The sequence below is a fragment of the Vombatus ursinus genome, unplaced genomic scaffold, assembly GCF_900497805.2.
Source record: "Vombatus ursinus unplaced genomic scaffold, bare-nosed wombat genome assembly UNPS02009573.1, whole genome shotgun sequence".
NCBI lineage: Eukaryota > Metazoa > Chordata > Mammalia > Diprotodontia > Vombatidae > Vombatus > Vombatus ursinus.
Genome location: NW_020949351.1, coordinates 951900 through 978733, shown reverse-complemented (window position 1 = coordinate 978733; position 26834 = coordinate 951900). Strand labels below are relative to the sequence as shown.

General features: G+C 37.1%; 1 protein-coding gene across 2 annotated transcripts; it reads right to left on the bottom strand.

Annotated features, from left to right (window-relative positions):
- Positions 1-3810: 3810 nt before the first annotated feature.
- Positions 3811-19761, bottom strand: SEH1L (SEH1 like nucleoporin). Of its 2 annotated transcripts, none has more exons than XM_027852448.1 (9): positions 19370-19761; positions 16142-16192; positions 14108-14254; positions 12297-12508; positions 10299-10397; positions 9474-9614; positions 8888-9045; positions 7371-7524; positions 3811-4587 (listed from the first exon to the last, which is right to left on the bottom strand). In XM_027852448.1, the coding sequence occupies exons 1-9, from the start codon at positions 19478-19480 to the stop codon at positions 4377-4379; spliced, it is 1284 nt and encodes a 427-aa protein (XP_027708249.1). In that variant the 5' UTR covers positions 19481-19761; the 3' UTR covers positions 3811-4376. The 2 variants fall into 2 exon arrangements, with proteins under 2 accessions (XP_027708249.1, XP_027708248.1); XM_027852447.1 differs by lacking the exon at positions 3811-4587 and adding an exon at positions 4668-6229 and having other exon boundaries at positions 19370-19742.
- Positions 19762-26834: the final 7073 nt, after the last annotated feature.

Here is a 26834-nt window from a genome sequence, read left to right as displayed (position 1 = left end):
TAACAAGAACCCAGTGAAGTAGGTAGGGCATACTGTATCCCGTTTTTACAAAAGAGGAAGCTCACTTGGAAAAGAATCCAGTGATTGTGTTACAGGGGCTGGTGAGTGATAAATCGTGATTAAAATTTCCCGAGTGTGCAGACCAATGTTTCCTCAAACTACAAACGAGCCAGTAAAATATCGAAATTCTCGACCTCAGAGGTCTCTGCACTAGGCAATTCATTAATTTATAGCTGAAAGGAACCTTACCTTTCAGCAGTTGAGAAGCTCAAAAGGAACCAACTGTGAGAGAAGCACTACACAGAAAGGCTTCCAGTCTTTCATTATAGCAGTAACTCACTCGTGGGGCCTTGAAAGCCGGTGTGTAAAGCCTGGCTAGTCCTGTTATGCTGGAAAAGCTTACAATCAAAAAGCATTTATTAAGCACCTATTATGTGCCAAGCCCTTAGCTAGGCCCTAGGGATGCAAAAACAAAAGTGAAAGTCCCTGCCCTGGAGGAGTTTACAATCCAAAGGAGGAGGAACCGTTTACTTACAAAGAATGTACAAAACAGACAGGATAGGAAGTTTAAGGAGGAGCACGGAAGGAAAACATATTACAGAGGTGGAAGAAATGTATTTATGCCATATATGGAGAAGACAGGGGAGGCGTACCAGCAAGTCAGCTTGTGCAAAGGCAAGGAGACAGACAGGATATAGAGTTCGATTTAAGAGGAGAGATTAAAAGGAAAAGTAATTTGACTCCAAAGTGATGTGTGTGAAGGAGGGTACTGAGTAATTAGTCCAGAAAAGTAGGTAGGAACCAGGTTGTAAAGATCTTTAAATGCCAAAGGAATTCTATTAGATTCTAGAAGTGCTAGCCATTGGATTTTAAGTAGGGTGGGACATGATCCTACCAACACTTTAGAATTAATAAAAACATTTTAGCCGCTGTGTAAAAGATGAATAGGAATGGAAAAAGATACAGAGACCAATTGGGCAGTTATAATTTGAGCCCAGGTGAGAAGCACCTGAACCTTAGGCATCTACAACATGAATGGAGAAAAGGGAACTGATAGGAAATATGTCCAAATAGAAACAAGATCTGGCATCTTATTGGAAATAGGGGCTGAAGGAGAGCAAAGAGTCAAGGATGACATTTACCTTGCAAACATGGGTGAGAGAAGTGGGTGCCTTTAACAGAAAGGTCAGAAATTTTTCAGAGTGAATTCTGAGGGGAAAATAAGATCACTTTGGGACATACAGATTTTGTTATGGTCATCCAGTTTGAAATGTACAATAAGGAAGTTGTTGAGGCTAGATTGGGACAAAGAATACTTGGACCAGATATATAGACCTTGGAACCATCTACATAGCCATCTACATAGTGATAATTAAACCCATGTGAGTTAATGAAGTCATCAAGTTAAAGACTATAGGGGGGAAAAAGATAATAGAGGCTTGAGGTACACTAACAGATGTGCATTAAGGATAAGCTAGCAAAGGAGAAAGAGAAGGAATGATCAGACAAGATAGAAGAATCAAGAGAACAGTGATAACCAAAAAAAAAAAAAAGTTGAGTACTCAGGAATAGGGAGGCCAAAAGTGTCAAATGGTGCAGAAATTCAGTCAAGAATAAGCATCATTGCCAACATTGGAGAGAGCAGTTTCAGTTGAATCATGAGGTTGGAAATAACCTAGAGAGAGAAGATAGCTTTTTCTAAGACTTTGGCTGAGAAAGAGAGGATACAGGGAGATAGTTTGAAGGGAATAGTAGGGTCTAGCAATATTTAGCCATGTTTGTGGGCAGCAGGGAAAGAACCAGTAGATAAGAAGAGACTGAAGATTAGAAAGAAAAGGTATGATTGTAGGGAAGATCTGCAAGATAAAACAAGACAAAGGATGTAATGTAGAAAAGTTGTTCCCATAGATAGGCCTAATGAGATAGATGGTATGTCTATAATCAGAAGACCAACCGATCCAAGTTTGGAGTAATATCATCAAGGTGACCACAGGATGAATTTTTCAATCTAGCCATTACAAGAAAGGAAGGCCATATACTGAGTTATAGAGGTTACGACTAGATTAAAGGTACACCCACACTGAAATTACAGATGGTTGAAGTTCTGTCAGTCACTTTAAACAAACATCATTTAAGCTATTACAATGGGCCAGGCTCTGTGCTAAGTGCTAGAAATACAAATATGAGGGGAAAAAAAGTCCCTTGCCCTCAAGAACCTTATATTCTACTGGTGAAGACTATACATAAAAGAAAACTTAAAAGGGAGGTGAAAGAAAGAAGGTACCTGGAAAGGAAACAATGGAGAAGTCCAGAGGAGTGCAGCCTGGTGGGAAATGAGATGGCTATCCAGGGTACCCTCTTTAAATGGAGTTTCTGGGAGGAGCTATCGAATCTGCCCCACGAGCTTTTACCCAGGTTCTTCGGAGGTATGAATTATGAATGCAGAGCGAGAGAGCCGAGAGTGTGTGTGTTAGCATATTCTCTCTTCTACTTTCCCACTGTAACTCCAAATTTTCTCTAGGTTCAGACAAAAAGGAAAATTAATTCCTAGAACATTTAGCTAAATGTGGACCTCTAGTCAAAACAGAGGTTTTTAATCTATTTTGTCATGGAGTCTTTCAGTTTGTGTTTTTAAACACATAAAATAAAATACAGAGGATTGCAAAGGAAACCAATCATACTGAGAATTATTTAAAAAAAAAAAACTTGACCTCTGTTGAGGTCAAGAACCTCAACTAAAATTTGTAATCCTATTTTGATGACTAGTAACCTTTTACCTCTAATCTTAACTATTATAACTACAGTAAGGCACTGTCAAGGGGAAGGCATGGTTTGGACCCATGAATATACTGCCCCTGCATTTTTGGCCTGGGCAAAATGGGAGAGACCGTCTTAAAAAAACAACAAAGGGCCCACAGAAGCTGTATTATCCAAATTATATCTTGGACAACCATTTCCTCTAACCTACCTGGCAAGTGGTCATCCAATCTTTGAAGATTTCCAGAGTATGATAACCCACCATCTTCCAAAAGCAGTCCATTCCCTTTCTGGATAGCTCTAATGTTTTACTTTGGTTTTTTCCCCTTAAAACCTTTATCTGACTCTTTGACTTCCACCCATCATTCCTAGTTCTGCTTTCTGGGGCAATGCAAAACAGATAATAATAATAGTAATAGCTAGCATGTATATTGCACCTAGTAGGTGCCAGCCACTATGCTAAGTGCTTTACAAATATCTCGTTTGATCCTTACAGCAATGCTGGGAAGTAGATGCTATATTTATTATCCTCATTTTACCTTTGAAGAAAAGGTGACAAACAGGTTAAATGACTTGCCCAAGGCCACAAAACTAATAACCATCTGAGGAGGGATTTGAACTCTGGTCTTCCTGACCCCAGGTCCAGCACTATATCTACTTCACCACCTAGCTGTCTCTAACAAAATCTTCTTCCACATAACAGCCCTTTAAATAGTTATCATGCCCTTCATGTAAGTTTGCTCCAAGCTGAACACCCCAAGTTCCTTCAACCAATCTTCATATGGTATGATCAAGGTACTTCATCATCTTGGTGGCCATATTTTGGACACTTCAGTACAACATCTGTTGTATAATTAGCACAGGGCTGTTAGTTACATGAGTAACTTTTAAAATGATGGTGCTACTTTAGAATGCTTACTTTCTGGAGCTGTCAATTTTAATTAAAATTATATTCATCCCCTAAAATCTAATGACATATGAAACCAATGGATAATCAAAAATGCTAACTATCAAAAAAGATACATTTATACCTTTTAATATATTTATTGAGTAATGAGATCACAATGATAAAATTCAATATTTATGCTTAGAGTGGCAGCTTTTTTAAAAATGACCAAACATTACAAATTATGTTTTGCTGCATTATACACAGGAATGGTTTATTTTGCTTAACTAATCAGTCCCAACACCAGCCTTTAGAAATCAAAAACAATTCTTAATATATGTTTCAAAGGCATGTTGAACTTTATAATTATACACTTTCACATGAATGTGACAAAGCAAAAACTCAAGACCATGATAATAAACTAAGTACAAAATAAAACGTAGAGGACAGGCACTTTTAAGTAAGCTATTTTTCCACATAGCTTTCAGAGTTAATAATGCTTGTACATGTCATATTTCATCAAAGGGCATCAACCAAAGAAGCAAACAGTCCTTTGATGCGCAAGCACAAACATATTTAAATTCAAAATTCTGTGTCCTATTTGCAATACACGCAAGAAGATCCCTGAATTTAGAAAATACCTGGAAAAAAATGAAGAAAAAAAAAAAGCAGCCAGGAATAAAAGCATTTACAAGCATCTGAATAAGGCCTTTTAAATTTTTAAGTGAGTGTTTTAAACCCCTTCATTCTCAGGTAAGGGATTAAGAGGCCGAGAGATATATCGTCTGCGAGGGTGAGGATACTGGAGGTTGGCAGTGTCAGCATCACAAGAGTGCTCTATCAGAGGAGGAGGAGGAGGAGGAGGAGGAGGAGGAGGAAGGATCTGGGCATAACTGGACCATCTCGATCCAGCCCGTGGGGAATCCAGAGGGGGAAAGAAATACCTGAAACAATGAAGACAGGAACAAAACACCAAAACAAACAAACAAAAAAAAAACAGAAGAAAAAAGAGAAAAGTAGTAAATACAAGGAGAACCAAAGAGGAGAAAAGACATGCTGGAAAAAAAAGCTTTAGTATATCCATGCCAAAACTAACAGAACATAATAGCAGAAATTAAGGCCCTAATTCAAAATCAAGACTGCTTAAGCAAGTTTGGAAACTTTAAAAAAAACACACACACACAAGGTACAATCTTTTTTAAAAAAAATGCTTTTTAAAGCCCAGTATGGGTTGGCATTTTGTTTTTGTTTTAAAGATAATCTTGAAAATTTAAAGGATTTTCTAGTCCAATTACCCACACCTTATTTGATTCTCACTTAGCTGAGCTTTAGTAATGCTTCATTTGTAGCAGCAGCACGAGGCACACATTTTATCCAAGTGCATCCACAATACTAAGAACCAATTAAAAAAAACTTTCACATAGTATCGGTAGGTATCACAACACTTTAATGACTATCTCTCACAGAAATACAATCATAATGTGTACTTACATGTTCTTCCTGCAAAAAACACAGTATAGCTACAGATTTCTAAGTGAAAGGCTAAAAGAATTATGCCAAATCATGTTGTATTCTTCTATCACTTGATTATAACTTACCCGTAATACTTATGTACTTTAGTACACTTGAATTATAGATATTAACTGTAAGGTTTAGAGCTCTGGGGAACATTTACTGAATGAAACAGCCAAATAAGAAAATCCTGGGACATGCTACCTTGAAGCTTCATTTACATGCTGCACTTTTAGTCAATTTTAAGTGCTTCCCAATTTACAGTACCTTTTAGAATTTGTACTTGGAGGAAACCTTACTCCATGGAATCACACCATAGGAACATACAAGCACATGGTAAAAAAATTCTCTTTAGTGAACACTAATAAAAAACACTTACAAAAACAGTTTTATAATATATAAATGAATACCAAACAATAAATTTAACTATCAACTGTACAGTTAAATTACTGTCAGTGCATTCTAATTCCTTTAATGCTAACAAATTTCAAATGTTACAAACTAATTACAAGTTATACCAAATATTAATATGAATAAATCAAGACTACAAAGTGTAAAACAAATTAGCACTCAAAACAATCTTTATGAAAATTGATGATTTATTCAATCTTCAAATTTAAAAATTATAAAAATTCACCATCCTGTTTATATCGTTTTGGGAAACAAAACCAACAAAAGAGGTCTATTATCTTCCAAATGGAGTAATGTGAGTTCTCTCCCCCCTCATACCCACAAAGACAACAATCCTTTTTTTTTCCTATACCCATAATATTTAGTTTCACAAATATTCCAAAGAACTTTAGTGAAAATCTGTCTCAACAAGAAGCCTCTCCCTTTAATTTTCAAAAGTTCCATTAGTGTCAACAAATGGCACTGGCTAGTACAGAAACAGTGTATTTTTTTTAAAGGCCTTTAGGGTTGCGTTTAGGAGTGAGCAGGCTGCTGGTGTATCTTGGGAGAGGTCAAACGGCGCTGGGGAGGGGGAAAAGGAGCTTGCTTCCCATTCCTGTGTGCATGCAAGAAGCAGCAAAACTGCAAAGTTACTCCAGTTAAGCTTGAGATCAGCTGTGCTTTCTGTTAAAGGACATAATACAAATGGAGAAGGGAAAATGCATCACAGATCTAAACACACATGGTTATTACTGGCACAATAAGACTATAGATTAAAATTTGAAAAGTTACTGACAAGCTTAAAATTAAAACTACACAAAAGGACGGATAACCACTCTTGTTGAGTCATCATTAGAGCTCCACACTTGGGAAAGCCATCTTCATGAATGAATTTCACACTGAAATTAACCTTACTTTTAGTGAAATTAAAAATAAACTCCAGAATCAAATCATATGGCTTTTGTATATAACTTTTGCAATTTGAAAACTGTTATATCCAGCTTACAATTGATTAAATTGCACTTATTTATATAAGGTCATAAAATAACCAGATGTCAGGTCACTAAAGTTATAATCTGACACCCATCTTTAGAAGTACACAATTAAAGCAATGATAAAATAATATTCTCATCTCTATTTAATTTGGAATATGAAAATAATTATTCTTCTTCACAGCATTAAGCACTATCAAAAATTCAGTAAAATGGAATCACCAAATATGCTATGTGAAACACCAGAAATATTCTGTTTCCTACTAACATTCTAAAACTAGGAATTAAGAAATCAGATTTTCTTTGCTCTCTTCTATTGTAGTCTCCACTCTAATTTGTTGGCAAAACTAAAATAATTAAGTTCAAAGATAACAGAAAACCCTACCAACTCAATATCTCTAGACTTTAAGTGATGACATTCTTTTAAAAGAATAAGTCAATCTGCATAGGCTCACTGGCAATACAAAATAAATTCTCTATAACAATAGTACTAATGCCATCAAGCACTATTTCATTTTTCTTACTACTTCAAAATCAAAGTACCTTCAAAGTAAGCCATTTAATTCCTAAAGACAGATCATTAAACTTCTACAGATAATTCAGCTTACTTTGTAGCTGTGATAGCTTTATCAACTAAGTAGAAATATACTGGAATTGTCATATTATTCAAGATGAGTTTTTAAACAACAAATGAGTAATTTTGAGGGTTCTTTATACCATCTTCAATATCATAAAACAACCATCAGATTTCTTTTTAGTACAGCTACCAGAATGGAAATCTGTAAAGAAACTGCTATCTTAAAATTCCCAAGCTCACACACAAAACAGCCTACCTGCTAGCTGATGATCCATTTAATGAATTTTGTAGATTTGGATTGTTTGACCCTAAAGAAGTATTTGAGATTCCCTGTTGAGAAGAGCTCCCATTGACTGGGCTCCCATTACCTTTCAAAATACCAGTGCACTTCCAATTGTCCATATAATTAGCTGGGGGGGAAAGGTGAAATAAATTAATAGTTAATTACTCAAGGGGACAAATTAATTTCTCTCCCAAAAGAGTACATCAAACATATAAACGTACAGGTGACATTTACTTTAAGCTCAAGCATTAATAAATAATTATGATGAAAGAAAACAAATTCACTCAAAAATTTTTTTAAAATTGATATTTCATGCTACTTGTTTACCATTATTCCAAAAGACACCAATTGAAAAAAATTCAACTATGACAGCTGAGAATTTAAATAAATATTTACTGTGAAGCAAAACAGAAAATTAGGTTAAAAATTCCATTCCCAAAAAACTAATAATTATAACTTGTGAGAGAAATTATTTTTCTATTATATTAACAACCAATTATTAAATTAAGATTAAAGCTTTTTCTCCTTTATTTCCTCATTTAGGGCCCAGCCCCTGTGGGTCAATCAGTCAGTCTCTGAAGGACATGGCTGACAGATGTCCCACACAACTAGGAGACCATACCTCTGTTTATAATGCAAACAAAATCTAATCTAGGAAAATTCTTGCCCTTAAGAAATTAGCCCCAGTCCTTGTACCCCTTTATTGGAGTTTAGGGTGATCCAGATGATGAAGGAAAAAATCAAACAGAGTGGTCAGAATGGAGATGAATTCCCCTGTCCAGACTGCTGGAGGCGGCCAAGTCTCATGAGCAAGCCACATTCTCAACAGAAGCTGAAGACTTCTAGCCCACCACCTCATTAAATGTCCACCAATCAAGGTTGACTTCCACTGATCAGGGGTACTCCCTTTCAAAAAAATATTGAAGCATTCAGTGTCTCCATTAGGGGTCTTTGGTTACTGAGAGAAACCACTGATTATTAATTACCCAGGAACTCTATCTTTCTGGTTTTTCATTCATCACACATTGTTCAGTCGTTTGTCATGTATGACTCTGTGACCCCCATGGACCACACTCTCTATGGGGTTTTCTTGGCAAAGACAGTGGAGTAGTTTGCCATTTCCTTTTCCAGTAGATTAAGGCAAACAGAGAGGTTAAATGACTTGGCCAGGGTCACACAGCTACTAAGCATCAGAGGTCGAATTTGAACTCAGGTCTTCCTGACTCTAGACCTAACACTCTATCTACTGAGCCACCTACACCTCCTATTTTTTTCTCGTTGTAGATAAAGTATATTTTGTAATAGTTTAGCCCATGTTTGAAAAGCTCCCTTTGTTTAAAATAGAAACTTAGTAAAAAAAAATTATTTTAGTCATTACTGTGTTAAAGTGAATTTTCTAACAGTAAAGGAATTTCTCATTCTTAGTTATGAGAAATAACTACAAAAAGATACTCTACCCATAATGCAACTGTCATTCACTGAACTCTTACCTTTCCACAATCTTACACAACCATCATCTCCAGATGATGCTAGTACTGTTCCCGTTATATTCCAACTCACTCGCCAAACCTGAGAGTTGTGATTATCAAATTGAGCTACTATATGAATCTCAAATTTTGTTGGTCCACCAGAAGAAGTTAATTCTTTCCTATTAAAGAAAAAGTCTTACTGAGGCATTCTGCAAAGGAATTTAACAACATGTTCAAAATAAAAAATCCAAATTATCCAAAAATGTAAAAGACTACATCCCAAAAAGGTTAAAAAGTTAAAAGGAATAACAAAACAAAAAAAAGCTTCAGTTAAAATAGTCAACTTCTTAACTTTCCACAGTAAATTTATTAATATCTGAAACTCAAAATGAGTCTAATCATCAATAGATATATGCCTAAGGAATTTAAACCACTGAACTAATTATACTAAGCACAACATAAGGAAAGTAAATCTACTCCCACCCTAAAAATATGACGCATTTCTACAGAGTTTAAATTTTCTTTTAATTACCATTTCAGATTATCAGTACTCATTTCTTGCCAACCAACTATAGTATCTTACTTAAAAACTGCTCCAAAAACTCACCTCACAGGTTTTAGCGTGAAAATTCTCACATCTTTAGTTGCTACTGCTAGGATATGGAATGATCTTCCCAAGTTTGGAGCAAATGAGATATCATGTACAGGATCAGTGACTGTCATAAGGGATTCTGCTTTTGCATATTTCCTAAGAAAATTCAAATCATTTGCATGAAGTACTCCACAAGAAAAATAAAATCTGTACTAAAATATCATGTTCTATCATTTCAGACTGCAAGCACTCTGTAACAGAATTATTTTTTATAATTCTTCTCTTCTATAGTCAACTAACACTTAATCCAGACTCCCAAATGGCTTCCTTTACGATTTAAAGTTTAATTTAACACACTTCAAATAAAATATCCAGAGTAAAAATTACATTAAAATTGTATCTCAGTTTAATAGTCATTAATACGTGTTAGTATAAGAAAATTTCTCAAGAAATATAAATTGTACAGTCTTTCAAGATCCTACCATCATTCAGTACTGTAACAATGCAGGTACTCATCAAGACCATGGTCTTATTTAAACTATAAAATTACTTTTGGATACAAACAGAACAAATTAATTTGCTAATCCCTGTTTCCTGTAAGTGAATTGGGTTAGTATTTGCTAAAGGTCAACTCTGTATTGGCAACAAGATGAGGTACAATATAATTTATTCTCAAGTATTCTTCACACAGATATGGTACCTACATAATGGACCATAAATAGATATGACTGATTCAGTAGTGAGCAGAATACAATTTACTTGAGTAAAAATTCTTTAAAGATAAAAATTATATACAAATTAAAAAGAAAAACAAATTTTGACTCTAGACTAATAGCTTACCTGGTGTTTTCATTATATTCATAAATCTGAACCTTAGCAGATACATTTGGACTATTGTCATCACTTCCTACAGCTATCATAGGTGAATGAGCACGAGAACTAGAAATGAAAAGTAAACAAATTACACAGTATTATGATTATAATGATTAACAATGACTGATAGCTGACTTTATATATCCATTTTCACCTCATTTAGCAAAGTAGAACTTGGACATAGTAGAGCTAAGTAGCTACATAATTAAAAATTATGGAACAATTACCTTGTTGACCCATCTGGGATTCAACTATCTTTGAGGGATAGGTTCTTGCACTGAAGTTTAGGGATATATTTATTCATTTTAAAACATGTTACCAATTATGAGCTATGTAATCTAATAGATATAAAGATAATACACAATATGTGTTTTCAAAAAATTTACAATATAGTCAATGATTGTAACAGTTCATTGGGATATCTGGAGTGGTATAATGGAAAGAGCACTAGATTTGGAGTCAAAGGACGTGAATACATGTGGTTCTGCCTTTTACTAGCAGTATTAAAAAAATCTTTAACCAGTAACTCTCTGAGTCTGCTTATCTAAGAAGTAATGGGAATAATAATAGCACTACTCACCTCCCAAGAGTTTTTGTAATAGCTTTGTAAATAATTAAATGCTATAACTTATTATTATTACATCATTCATGTCAGACCTTTCTGGATTTGCCTTCTCCCACAAAAAAAGGCTTCAAACATTTGACAATCAAGAACAGAAGATATAAAGATATGAAACAATTTCCTCTTATTAAGAAGAAAGATTTGGTCAAAACAACAAAGCAGCCTTTTGTGGAGATGGGATACTATGGGTGCAGGACATCACATTTACTGTCAGATGTATTGTTTGGTTTTGATGAACTTTTTTTCTTTGTTTTTTAATCTTTGTTACTCAAGAACGAGTTGCTAGGTAGGGAAGAGGGAAAGAAAATATTTAGAAATGTTAGGTCATTAAAAACAAAAACTATCCATAATACAAGATTTTAAAAAGTAGACTCTTAGGATACAGACAAATTGTGACAGTAAGTAGAAATAAACTGGCTATTTTGGCAAAGCAGAATCCAGATCCAGGAGTAACAGCAGAAGAGAACAGAAAAACAGCCTCCTCCCCAGAATGTCACTCTTAGTTCCAGATTTATCCTATGGACAACTGCACTTCCAGAAGGAAGAAGGGAAATTCAATTTAATCCAACAAATACTGAGTGCAAGGCACTCTGCTAGGTCCAATAGGAGATACAAAGACAGTTAAGACATAGTCCATACTCTTTCTGGGAAGTAGGATTCTATGCAGGGTAGTACTTATCATGAAATTATAGACTTTTCAACTGCCATCTTCCTAGGTCCTCACTTTTGTACCTTTTCCATAACTATAGATTCTCAAAGATATTTCTAAAGAATTCACTACCTTGGCTTGAGTTTCACTGACTTTCCTGCCCCTTAAAAATGAAAACAAAATGGAATCATAAAAGTCAACATAAAGGAAGAAGCTGTTTATTCTATCTTCAATTAATAATGGCATAACTGATATGAATAGTCAAATAGTTTTAATATTGTGGAGGCAGATTGTGGGGTACCAGGTCTGAGTCACAAGTTAGTCTAAGTTTTACTTCTCACACTGTCAACCTATGAGAATATAAATCACATTTACAATTCTATACTATAAATAATGTAACTAAAAATTTCAAAAGGTTTATTGTTAATATGCCATGCTGCTATTTCTCAGGACATGCTTTAAAGAAAAGGCTCTTTAATTACAAAACATTTTATGGAGAATTTGAGGTGCTAATATTAAAAGGCAAGCATCTTTTCTACTAGAAAGATGTGACAAGTTAAATTGTAGATTTCCACAGTAGGTCATTCAGAAATCAGACTTTCCAAACTTAAATTTTTTTTAGATTTTCTTAGGCATAGAAACAAAGCAAATTATCAAGCGACTGCCTTTTAAGAAAAAAAACCTTATGGCTCACCTTGAGGGATTCCATGAAATACAACTACAGCTTAGTTTACAGGAGATTTCATGCTGCAGCGACCACTGACTAAGATTCATAACATCTGGAGCCTCATATATTCTCACGACGCCATCTGCTGAGCAGGTCGCTAACATGAGACCCATATGCTTAGGAGCGAACTTCACATCAGTGACCGATGTTCTGCTATCCACCAAAGTGGTCCTCTTAACCTAAAAGAAACAAATGAACAAAGCACTCAGATATATCAAGTCAACAAGCATTTATTAAGTGCTTACCATGTGCCAGGCAATGTGCTAAGCATCAAATCACCTTTTATTCCCTATTAAGTATCTTCCGCAAAGTCCTAATCAAAGGTGTGCAGGTGACCCTTGTTTCTTGAAGGCCGTACCAGGACAGTGCTATCTCTGGTAAGTAAAATAACACAGCAAAAGCTTTACGTTCAATCCTGACCCCAGACTGAATGTGGTCTGAAGACAGACCGAGATAAATACAAAAAAACTCATCTCCAATAGGCTGGCTGCTTGACGATGAACTCTTTGCACATGACTATCCATAAACAAAGAAGACTACAAAAGCAGCCTTTGGTTTTGTATAATCCTTTTTCCCTTCCACAATAGTGGTAGAATGGCAAAAAAGAAGACAAGGAGTACAAAGAATCACACAGTTTTTAGACCAGCTATGAACATTAAGTACTCTAAATGTGAGATCTCTGTCAAATACTGTAAATGGACATACTATTAGAAAACTGAACAATATTGATAACGTTGATTAAAAAAAAAACAAAACCAGAGGACAATAAGAAAGCAGTTTACAATTTCTCCTTGAAGAGGAGAAAGGAATTGATAGAGTTGGTTTCACTGTATATGTACCCAAGGAAAACAAGAAACATTATTTTCTGGTACACTTGATGAAGTGTTTGAGATAAACATAAAATAAAAAGATCACCAAGGAGATAAGTGTAGCTTATGTACCAACAGCTACTGCAGAAGATGAAGTAGAGAAATTCTATGAAAATCTTGAGAAGATCCTCCAAGTCAGTAAATATTTGGTCACTCCTTAACTTCAGTAAAAGTAGGCATAGAAGAGAGTTTTTAAAAATATGGAGTAAGTTTGAAAAAAGAGAAAGGGCAAAGGCTTGCAGAGTTCTCAGAAGTCTCATACCCATTTATCATAAACATTCTCCTTCAGAAAAAAGTCCAATTAGACACTATTGAACATGGTGAGTGAGCACTAATCACAAAAATAAAATAGACTATCTTAACACAGAAGAAATAACTGGTTACTGATACGCAAGTCAGATCAGAATCTGATGTCGATGAGTAGTCAGACCATCAACTAGCTAGAGCGGAGACGAAAATCAACATGAAATTAGAAAAAAAAAAAGATGAAATGATCCCCCCACCTCAATCACAACTTCAGATCTATTCAAATTAACCATTAGTGCCAAAAAATGAGAAATGAAAAAAGGCAAAGAGATTTATCACCATTTTGTCAAAGTTCAACTGATGTAAAGCAGTAACTACAGGGAAGACCAAAAGTCCAGAAACCAACTTAGTCAATAAAGCCCTGATCTCCTTGATTGGCCTTGCTGTTCCATGAACAATACAATGCAAGTTGAAAAGTGATGAAAATAGTGGGAAAGGAAAGAAGGAAGGAGGGAGGAAAGGATGAAGGGAAGGAGGGAACAAGAAAGGAAGGAGAGAAGAAGAAGAGGGCAGTGTGTTTTGATGGGGTGTGGTAAAGTGTCATAAATAATAATCTGCAAAGCTTCTCATCAGGGGCATGTGATCTACTAGCACAAGACTCACCCAATGACTCTGTCCTCGAAGTTTATCATTGGATTCTCCCACTATTTCTTCCCAAACAGCAGCAGTTCTGTCAAAAGAACAGGAAGCCAAAACCTGTCCAAATTCAGGATGTGCCCATGTCACACGCCATACAGAACCACTGTGTGTCTGAAAGGAAAAAAAACAGCATTCTAAGGGGAAAAAAACCTCACAATGACTCACAAAAGAAGTTATAACAATATTCCCACACTTTTTTGCATAACATTACTCCCCCCTCCCCATGGCTCAGCACCAGCACTTATGAGTAGGAAGGCCATTCTATTTCCTCTATGCACCCAGGGCAGTCAAGTCTGGTTTTTTTCCTGAAAAAAGTTAATATGCCATGCTGCTATTTCTCAGGACATGCTTTAAAGAAAAGGCTCTTTAATTACAAAACATTTTATGGAGAATTTGAGGTGCTAATATTAAAAGGCAAGCATCTTTTCTACTAGAAAGATGTGACCTACTATGATCCTTTATACTCCCAAAGAACCACTATCATCTACTTGTACCACTATATTTCCCCATGGTATCTATATGAAAAAAAGGAAAGAGAAAGGAAACACGAAGAGAGATGAATACTTTTTACCCCATTTGTTCTCTATTTTTGCTAATATTCAAACCCTTGAAAAACCTCAAAAAGACTGTATGTGTGCTTCAGAAACAGAAGAGGAGGGGAGAAATTCAGATACTGAACTCCATTTCACAAAAGCTAGAAAAGACAAACTACTATGATTGGATGAGGTAGGTCAATCAATAGCTGGTTCTCATTGAGAAGTATTTCCAGTAATTTAAGTAGGAGGTCCTAGATTGGCACTACTCTTTACCCCTCCTCTTCAAGAGTTCCTGTCCTTGATACCTTCCCAACCCCACTGCAGTCACCATTGCCACTTGGAATTGGAAGAATCTGCAGTCTCACTGCATGATGAGAAGTGACAAGAGGCAGTTCTTGATCCCACTGCCAAGATGGAACCGGAAAAGATAGAAGGCATGATCTTGGTTCTCTGAATGCTTTTTCCCACAGAAACATCATTATACACTGTACTCATACAGTGAGTATAATACAGCACAAATACTATACCTAAGCTATATTACAGAGGTTAAAACTTTTGTGTGTGGGTCATGGAAATTGTCATTTATAATAACATTGTTTTTAATCGGAAAATGTATTCTGCTTCCACACAACTGACTTACAAAATCAACTTCTGGAAGAGAGCCTATTTCTATGTTAATATATGTTTCAGAATTACAGACATAAGCCTTTTTCACATTAAATTACAAATCAGAGCACTTCCTTTCATCCCAATATTTCCTACAAGTTGCAAATGTCATTATTCAGGGTTGAACAAGCTATCTTTACTTCACTGTCTAGTGATCATCTCATCTAGGAATTCACTAGTACTTAAAAAAAACACAGTAGAACTGAGACTTTGCCTATATATTTGACTTAAGATGTTACCTAGAAAAAGTGCCCCATGAAAAGAGATCCTCCTTAATCTTAGTACCTTCCTTTTGAGACTACTCCCAATTTCTCCTGCTTTTTGCTTGTTTGTACAAAGTTGTTTGCATGTTATATCTCCTATTACATGGTGAGCTCCTTGAGAAAAGGTATGGTGTTTTGCCTTTCTTCGTATTTAGCATAGTGTCCAACACACAGTGGGCACTTAATAAATGTTAGTTGACTGCCTACCTATAAAATGGTAATGTTAATTATCCTAACAAACAAATCAATCTTTACCTGATCTTGTGCTCATACATTTTCAGTTTTTTTTACTCTCACTGTTTTAGATTTGTGTACTATGTACATGGTAAAGAATAGGAAAGTTTCAATACATCTCATCACTAGTAGGATGGAATTTAAAACACTGAAAAAAGTCCCACAAATATTCTCTCCAAGGACTGAATAGCAACACCATTAAGTCAAAGTTAAATATTTAAATTTAGTATAGCATGGCAAAGTATTATCCAAAACAATCAAAATTATTTTTTAAAATTACAGTTAAAATCAGTATTTACCTTCCAGCTAGCAGTACAATGCCAATCCCCACTTTCACTTTTGTCCCAGACCTGTAAGAAAATCAAGATTTATCATCAACACCTGTGTACCTTCAGTAAGAAAAGTATTTTAGAGAAAACAAATGCCAAGTGAATATAAAATACATGCAAATAATATCAATGTACTACAATGGAAAGGCCTCAGGATTTATAACCAGAGGAACTGGTTTTGAATTCCAAAGCTCTGCCATTTACTACTTTTGTAATTTTGGGCAAGTCACTTAACTTATCTGGCCCTCAGTTTCCTCATTTGTAAAATGAAAGAGTTAGGTTAAACAACCTCAAGATTATTTCCAGATTTAAAACTATGTTATTATAATCTTTCTTTGAAAATTATGCATTTGTCCTGTGTATTTCTTTATAAAACAAAAAAAAATTATTTGGTAAGGTATCCCAAGTTACCCAGTTATTCTAAATAATTAAATGAAAATAACTTCTATCCTCTGAGACAATATTTGACACCTTTACTGTATTATGAAACCGGTATTGAAAGTTACTGCTTTTTAGAGTTTCAACTATATGTCACTGTTTGCTCCAATAGATACATGGTTAAATCCAAGCTATGAACAACCACCAAATGAAAAAATGCTCCAAATCAATAATAAAGAAATACAAATTGAAACAAATTTAAGGTATCACCTCACACCCATTAGATTAGCAAAGACATCAAAAAAGAAAAATGACAAATGTAGGAGGTGCTGCAGAGAAACAAGGACACTAGAGCATTGTTGGTAGAGCTATGAATTGGTCCAGCCATTCTGGAAAACAACTTGGAACTATACCCAGAAAGCTACTAAACTGTGCACACCCTTTGGTGCAAACCCTTGGGTCCAGCTATACTACTACTAGGACTATAACCCAAAGACATCAAAGTTAAGAGGAAAATACACCTATCTGTACAAAAATATTTATAACAGCTTTTTTGATAGTAGCCAAAAACTGGAAACTAAGGGGCTTTCCTACTCTTGGGAAATAAATAAACCACAATGTAAGAACGTAATGGGATATTATTGTGTCTTAAACAATGAAATGGCCAGTTTTAGATGATGAAATGGACAATTTTAGAAGAAACTGGGAGATCTCCTTTAACTGACACAGAGCAAAGTGAGTAGAACTAGGAGAACAATTTATACAATAACGTTGTAGAGAAAAACTTGGAAAGAATTTAGAACTCTGATCAATGCAATGGTAAAACAGGAATCCAGAAGACTAATTCACCTGCTGCCATAGAGGTGATGAACTTAAAATGCATTTGTAGGCATGTCCAGTTTGAAAACTGTATCCTTGGACTGCATATTTACGATAGAGGTTATGTGGTTGTTGTTCAATGTTGAGGTGGGGGAAGGCAAGGTAAGAGGTAATGACTGGGACAGATTACAAATGCATGTGAAAAAGATTTTTTTTTTCTAAATAGGAAATAATATGGGCAGCTAGGTGGCACAGTGGATAGAGTGCTGGGCCTGAAGTCAGAAAGACTTCTCCCTGCATTCAAATCTGGCCTCATATACTAACTGTGTGACCCTGGACAAGTCACTTAACCCTGTTTTCCTCAGTTTCCTCATCTGTAAAATGAGCTGGAAAAGGAAACAAAACCTCTCTAGTATCTCTGGCAAGAAAACCTCAAATGAAGTCACAGAATCAGACACAACTCAAAATGACTAAACAACAAAGAAAATAATACAAGCAAGTAACTGAGAATCTCTTAGAATAAGAAAAATCTAGATAATCCTCCATTATGGATACCACAGAAAACTAAATTATGTAGAACAAATTAGAATTGGAAAAGACAGGTTAAGAAAAAAATCAACTATACTCAAGTGTCCTTCACCTGGATGTAAATATTACTAATCTTCAGTCCTATATCTAGGTAGTTCTGAAACTTTAAATATAAGTAGCATTCAACACAATTTTATCACATTAAGTTTAGCTATTCTGGCAGCATGTAAAAATTCTGAAGTAGTCAAGTTCATAAAACAAAAACTCTAGAACACATTTCAAATCATATTTAAGTAACAAATACGTGCATCAAAGAATTGGATTTTAAAAAGAGCCTTAGGTGGTACAGTGGATAGAGCACCAGCCCTGGGGTCAGAAGGACCTGAGTTCAAATCCGGCCTCAGACACTTGACATTTACTAGCTGTGTAACCCTGGCCAAGTCACTTAATCCCATTGTCTAGCCAAAAAAAAAGAAAAAAAAGAAACAACAAAAGGAGCCTTAGAATCATAATAAATTCGTCGGGTATAAGCTTATTTACATATTTTTCCATCATGAAAACTGTATTAAGGTGCAAAATGAGTAAAAGTTTTATAACAAAGACTCTTCTATTCTAAATCGGAATATCTAACTAAAATTACTTAAGTCTTTTCCCTTAGTCTCACCAATACAAGGGTCTTTAGTAACGGAAGCCTACATTTTACACATATGAAACCTAAACAGCCACAGGATTTGATTAATCTCTTGAAATGGATGGAAAGGGTACTAGATGTGGTTCCCCCAACCCCAATATTCAATAAATATGGCCAATGCTACTCTAGGTACTGGAATTAATCTCACGAAAGACACTCGATTAATTAAATGAGAGAAAAATATTATCTTGTAAACTTGTTCAGTTTCTTACACAGTCCTCTTTCTTGTTCTTTGTATATTGAAATGTGTTGGGTTTTTTTGTTTGTTGAGGATTAAATTCACAATAAAAAAGTGTTTTTAAAAGAAGTAAAATGCCTTCGCGTTTGCCTGGTTTGGGTTTCGGAAAGAAAGCAAGCCCCGCTTTCTGGCGGAGCACCGACTCCCAGGCTGGAAGCCGAGCAGCGGCCCGGCCCGCGCGCAGCCTGGGAGAGGGGCCGGGGCCGCGGCCACCCCCTGGGGTCACGAGCGCCCACCCCGGCGGGGCTTCGCAGCGCGCGGACCTCAGTCCCGCAGGTCGGGCGGAAGACGGGAAACAATGTTACCCCGGGCTCTCCCTCCCCGCCCCCATTTCGTCGCTTCTGCGCACGCGCCCTGAACTCCCGCAGCGGAGGCTGCGCCGGTAGGCAGCCCGAGAAGCCGCGCCGAGTCCGGCCGCATTAAGGCCCGCGGGCGGGCAGGCGTTCCCAAAGCGAGGCTCTGGCTCCGCGCCCCGCCGCCGCAGCCCGAAGACGCGACTCATTTCTCTCTGCTCGTTCTTTTCCCACAGGCCTCTCTCCCTCACCTTCACACTCTGGTCACTGGAGCAAGTCGCCATCCGCCGCCCGTGGAAGTCAAAGGACACATCATGGATGAGATCCTTGTGATCCGCCGCGATACTGCGCGCTACGAACATCGCTGCCGCCACGGCGGGGTTACCGCCTACTCGGCTCCTGCCTTGAGCCTCAGACTTCCGAAGGCCGTTCCTGGCGCACGCGGGCCCTCCATGCACTGGGCGTCCCAAGCAGCGCACAGCCAGGGAAAACGCGCATGCGCGCTCCCAGCCCCGCACCCTCTAAGTGGGATCCCGTGAGAAAGAGCGCTTCCCCGCAGTGCCAGCATGGGGCGCTCTAGCTACCAACAGCTAGCTAGCTCTTGGTGCTGGCATCACGTCTCCGCCCCCCCACCCCCTCCACCCCCTCCTCCCGCGCGAGAAAGGGGCAGGAAAGGGCTGGAGTCAAGCGAAGGCATAGTTTGTATTGTTTTAATTTTCTTTTTCCTGGTGAAGTTAAAAATCGTCAATAAAAACAAACCTTTCCTCATAGAAAGAACAAAGAAGACGTTTGGTTAAACTGAAGTTCTGATAAAGTTTGTGCTTTTTAAAAAAAAATAGATAAAAAGGCAGTAACACAGCTCAGCTCTTTCTGTACTTTTCTATTTACTTCTGTGCAGCTTTTTAAAAGTTTGATTAATGTTATTGATATTCTTTGCCATTACCCACCCGTGTTATTTATTGGCCTTGTGACGTTGGGCAAATTACTTAACCTCTTAATGCTGTACACGACTCTGGAAGAGTCTAAATTGCACATGTGCCAACCAACAATGGTAGAGGGAGTTTCCTCTCGCGGGGGTTTTCTCACCTCTATCAATGAAATTGTCGATCTAGACCCTATCCCCCTATTGCTAACCACTGACCTATCCCACTCCTGCAGTAGAAAGACTCCATTGTAATACTGTATGCAAGCATGGGCACCTGTAGCACAACTGGCCCTGGAGTCAGGAAGCTTTATCTTTCCTAGTTCCAATCCAGCCGCTAACACTTGCTCACATATCTGTGTCCCTGGCCAAGTCACTTAATTCAGTTTCCTTACCTATCTTTAAAGTTGTTTTCTTTCATTTTTTTTTTTTTGTTGTGTTGTAAATTGTTCCCCTGGTTCTGTTCATTTCACTGCATCAGTTTGTACAAGTTTTTAAATAAATAATATAGAAATTCTTTAGAGACCACAAAATGGCTTATTTAGAATTCTAAAGAACTGTTGAAAACCCAAAGCACCAACATAACCGGTCCAAGACACTATTGATCGATCCACTTAGGTACTGAAAAGTCTAAAGGGTATACCAGGAGTTCTTATCAGAAGTCCATGGATAGATTTCAAGAGATCCATGAACTTGGAAGGGGAAAATATTAAATGTTTGTTTTCACTAACCATTGGTTTCCTTTGTAATCTTATTTTATTTTATGTATTTAAAAATATTCTGAAAAGAGGTGTATAGGTTTCACCAGAGTCCCACAGTAGTCCATGACCTAGAGGCAAAAGATTAAGAACCCTTGGTGTAGGCTTTAGGAGAGAACAGCTAACATGATCAGTATTGAAAAATAAATAATGTATGAAACTGAATTGTAGAGACAAGATGAAATATTTATTTATGCCAGTTATACATTCATATGTGTACATACATGTCATATTTTATGATATACAATATACAATAATGTAACAATTATGACTAACAAAGCTTTCTAATATTCTACCATATCAATAGCAAGGCCTGCCAAAGGCTTCTATATATTATCCTACAATATAGCTTAGCTCAGTTCCTGTAGAGCACAGACCCAAATTCCAAGTCCAAACTCACCTTCTGGCTTAAGACCTAGGAACACTGGTTTCTCTTTGGCTTCTTCTGTCAGGCTGATTGGCTGCAATATTTTACCTGCTCCCAGGTCAATGTGGTTCAGTGGGGATTACCACAGCATGTGAAATTAAGGACAAATAACACCAAACAAAGCAAACACTAGCCATGGGGTGAAAGGAGGCCCAGGAAGGAAGGACACAAGCCCTCTTCGTGTTCATGGCAACCAAACCGTGGGTAAACTATGATCTTCATCTTCTGAATGACAATAGGAAAGAGCATGCAAGAAGAGAGCAACTGTCCCAGTCTGGCGGTTTTAAAAGATGCAGTCTGTTCTGCTTACACAGCCAATCCGAGGAGGATATTCTTATGAAAATGCAGAGAAGCTGGGTGCTGTTTGGCAGTCTGGGCGTGCATACAGCAAGGCCCTTTACATTTATCAACCTCATTGTTTGGGTTAGGTGTAACTTCCTGAACAATAATGAAGAAGGGTTACCAATAGTATCTTTATGTATTCAGCCCTTTGTTTCTTTCTGTATATGGAATCTGTCACCAAATCCTATCATTTCTCTCTTAAAATGTTTCTTGGATTTAACACTTCCTTTTCACTCTTACTGACAACGTGCTAGTCCAGACCACCATTATATCATGACTAGAATTCTATAAGAACCTATTTACATCTTCTCTAATTGTCTACAGCATCACCCAAGTCATTTTCAATTTTTTTTTCTCCCAGAGCAACAGACATCCCTAAAACTCTTAAGTTTTCTATGAGGATCCAATCTTACCAATATTCCAATGACTCAACAACCATAGTCTTATTTTAGCCCAAATCAGAATCACAATGTACAGCAATGCACAGTGTCAATACTTAATCTCATATAAAGCATAAAACATTGCAATACAGTGCATATCAAATTGACATTTTAGCACCATGGGAGGAATGATGAAACATTAGCTGGTCTGCTCAGATAAAGATATCAGTGAAAAATACAATACAAAATTTTGAGGTGTCAATTACAGCCGAGAGAAAATTATAGAAAGTGATGGGGAATATCCTTAAACTTTGACAGGAGACACCGAAGTCTGCCACAGCTTTGAGCAAAGACATACCAAGGGAGGTGGAAGCCAATTACAGGAGCTCAGGAAATCAAGTTCAGGGCTTGACCATCCTTTCCCAGATTCAAGAGACATCAGACCTTGGTTCTGACACATAATCCCAAAATAGTAATTTTGGGTGGAAATAGGAGTACACAGAAGGAAACACAAAACAATCAAAAAATATTATTACTCGAGAGATATCCAAAAGATAAACCTGAAAGAAGAGAATAACTACGCAAGTGTGAGGATAGCCTCGTTGGGGCATGGTGATTGGAGGGCTTAGCCACAAGGACTACAAGAGTATTTGAAAGAAATGAGACAAGAGATAAAAAATGAAATAAAGGAAAAATTTTAAGGATATTTAATAACTTAGAACAGAAGGTAGCTCATACTTAAGTAGTAACATCCCTTAAAATTAAAATAGACTAAACAAAATTAAATCACTCTATGATACAAGATATATTAGAAGAAAATTGAAAGATTAACAAAAAAAAAAGAATCTCTAAACTATTGTAAAAAAAAAAAGTGACCTATGGGTAGCTAGGTGGTGCAGTGGGTAGAGCACCAGCCCTGGAATCAGGAGAACCTGAGTTCAAATCCGACCTCAGACACATAATACTTCCTAGCTGTGTGACCCTGGGCAAGTCACGTAACCCCAATAGCCAAAAAAAAAAAAAAAGAACCTTTATCTTATTAAAAACTGATAATGTGAGGATGAGAAAACACAATTTAAGCACACAGACTGAGGCAGTAGAGATCAGCCAGAGGCTGGGTTTGAACTCAGGTCCTCTTGACTTCAGGGCTCTATCCACCATACCACCTAGCTGCCCCTCAGCTGTTTCAACAAATAGTGAAAAATAGCAATAATATTACATTTTTTTGTTTTCTGATATGCTTGACATTTTTCAACCATTCCTTAATCCATTTTCCCTTTAAACCTATAAAAATGTAAAAAAATGATATATACAATTAAAACAGTGCTCAAAGTAATCTGATTTCCCTTTTTAAACAAAATATCTCCTGGTTTCTGTGCCAGTGACTGGTTGCCTGTTTTTTGTTTGTTTGTTTGTTTGTTTTTGGTTTGTTTGTTTTAACAATCTATTAACTGCCAAATCTAGTAGTGTTTTCTCAATCCTAAGTCTTTTTAACCTTTCTGTAGCATTGGAAACTATCAGCACTCTTCACTCTCTCTTTTTTAGGTTTTTCTGGCACTGCTTGCTCCTGGTTCTCCTATGTATCTGTCTTTGACATCTTAATTTTCTTTGCTGGTTCTTCATGCAAGTCATGTCCACTAACTGTGGTTGTCTCTCAAAGCTCTGTCCTGAGCTCTGTCCTGTTCATTTATTTATTTATTTATTTTGCTTTATACTATATCCTTGGTGATCTCATTAGCTCCCATAGATTTAATAATTATCTCTATGAAGATGATTACCAGCTCTATATATCTAGCACTAGACTCTCTCCAGAGCTACAGTCTCTTATCACCAACTGCCTCTTAGACATGTCCCATAAATACCTCAGACTCAATATGCCCAAGAGTTAATTCATTAGCTTTCCCCCAAATTCTTTCCCTCTTCCATACTTCCCTAACATCATTGAGGCCACCCACCATCATCCTTCCAGTCGATCAGGCATGTAACCTTGGTGTCAACTTTGACTCTTCACTTGCACTGACCCCACATATCCAATGTGCTGTCAAATCTTGTGTTTCTGCCTTCAAATCTCTCATATAAACCACTTCTCTTCACTCACACAGCCACTGCATTAGTCCAGGCCCTCATCATTACAATAGTCTCCTAAATGGCACTCTTACCCCAAGTCTTTTCCAACTCTAATACATTTTTCATTTAGATTCCAAGATGATTTTTCTAAAGTGTGACCTTTCTGTTCAATAAGGTCCAATGGCTATCTATTACTTCTAGAATCAAATATAAAGTCCTCATTTGGGCATTTAAAATTCATAATTTGTTTTCTTCCTACCTTCCCATTCTTCTTATATTTTCTGTCATTGGACCTCATTGGTCATGAATCATCATCAACAACAACAACAACGAGGGTTCTACGTGAAGTCTCTACACAGAGAGAAGGACTTCCAGAGCAGGAACTATGAGTTAAAACTTGTCACACATATTTCATACATGTGTGCCTCACTACTATTATGGTCTTAGTCAGGGGTGGGGGAACCTATGGCCTGGAGACCACATGTGCCTTTCTAGGTCCTTGGGTTCAGCCATTTGACTGAGTCCAAGTTCTAGAGGATAAATCCTTTTATTAAGGGGATTTGTTCTGTGAAGCTTGGATCCAGTCCACCCCTGGTCTAACTTTAAGCATACTCCTCTCATGGCTGTGTGTATTTGTGAGAAGGAGGAAATCAAGTTCTTAGAAGAGGGTTTTCTATTAACTGTGTTTACCATGTTATCTGAAAAAGTAGTAGCCGTACTCTGGAGAACCCACCTGCCAATTTGAACAGAAGTTGGGAAATGCTTTTTCTTCTTCTTCTTCTTCTTCTTTTTCTTTCTCCTCCTCCTTCTTTTTCTTCTTCCTTTTATTGTTATTTTTTTTTCAAAAAGCTGGGATAATTTACTTTTTGTCCTGTGCAGTTTTCATTTATGAAACAGGCTTTAAAAAAGCCCACTGTGTTTTAAATGGAGCTACTTGAGTACCCTTTAAACCCAAAAAATTCTGGTTTTTATTGAATGGCCAATAATAGCCCCAACCCAAGCCTCTGTGGCTCATTGTTTAGATTTTGATGGCCTAGAATGAGTGTAAACATTGGGAGGGGGCAGAAATTTTGAGGGTTGTCCCCTCCCAGACTGATATCTTTGTGACTGTAAATTGGGCCATCTTTTGTCTCAGTTCTTACCTAGTTCTTAGTCATTAAATGGACATGGCCTCAGACAACCTGAGACCTGTGAAAGGCTTTAATTTAGAAAGGCCAAAGTCACCCACTGCATCCTGGGCCACCACCAGTCATCTTGACCTTTGTCTTGCCGCTGGAGTCTGATGACTTTGGAGGAGAGAATGAGGCTGATGGTTTGCTTTGCAACTTTGTGTATTTCTGCCTCACTCAAGCCTAATTCACACACAAGCAAAGACATCACCCTTGTGATGTCATTGGTTCTCTTCAGGAACAAAGGACAAACAACAACAACATTTTCTGTTCTCCATGAATTCTGTTATGCAGAAACACTAGCCTAGTTGCACCTTCTCAACACAATGTTCTATCTCCCATCTTTACATCTTTGCATTGGCTGTTCCCAATGCCTCGAATGCTCTACTCCCTTCACCTTGAGTTCTTGGTTTCCCTGCCTTCCTTCAAAACTCAGCTCAAGTTCCATCTTGTAGAGGCTTTTCCTAGTCTCCCCATATAGAAGTATTCTTGTGTGACACATGGTAGGCACTTGTTTGTTGATTGAGAGTATCTCACTTGATCCCCTAGCATCCTTATGAAGTAGATATAGATATCATTATTCTTATTTTATAAAGAAACTAGGATTTAAAGAATTTAAGTGACTTACCTATTATCATACAGTCATTATACATTAGAAATATGATTTGAACTCAGGTCTTCCTGACTGCAGATCTAGATCTCTATCTATTAGTGATACCAAGCTAGCTGTCAACACAAAATGCAGCAATTTTTCTGTCATTCTCTCTAAGTCTCTATCAGGATTCTTTTTTTGTTAATTTATTCTCATTCACTTTTCCTAGTACAACAGGTCTTTGGCCTCACCCACATAGAGCAGTGGCTGGGGGGATTAAACCCATGAACCAAGTAAATCACCTACGCTATTTACCCAGAAATCTCAGGTTCCAGGTTCTGCTCCCGACCTTGAATGAGAACTGGCTTGTGTGGGGGAGGGGAAGGAGGAGGAGAGTACTGGGAAAGCTACTTGAGCAAGAGTGGCTGCTAGGATGAGTGATAGGTGATAATAGAGATCAGGTCATCCTGAGCAGGGTGATAATATGAGTCAAGGGATGATGGAAATGTTCTGAATGCAAACTATGGGCTGGACTTAGTCTGATTGATGACCAGGATGATCTGGAAAGAAGAGAATAGAACACTCTCTCCCACCTTTTTTTCTTCTCCAGGGAAAAGCCAAATGTCTATGTGTACTATTTATTCTCTTTCTTTCCCTACTCTTATTTTAGCCTTGCTAGGTTATTTAAGGTGGGTGTATGGGAAAGATTAGTTGTGGTATTGGTGAGAACTTTGTTCATTTACCAAATGTATACTCTCTGTATTTTCACGAACCCTGTGATAAAGGTTATCTGCCAGTAAAAAGACTTACAATGTTTGAACTATTAATTAATGTGCAGATGGTGATGAGGAGAAGAAATGTTTTCCCTTTTAGAGGTGAAACTAATACTGCATTGGAGCTAGAGCCACAGATCAAACAACAAGAACCACTGCTATTTTCTATAAACCTTGCAAAAATACCCAAGACAAATACAAGAAAAGAAATTGAGTCAGAAGCAATGTGCTATGAGGAAAAAAATAATAAACCATTGTCACTTCCACCTGAGAGACTTGGAGCATT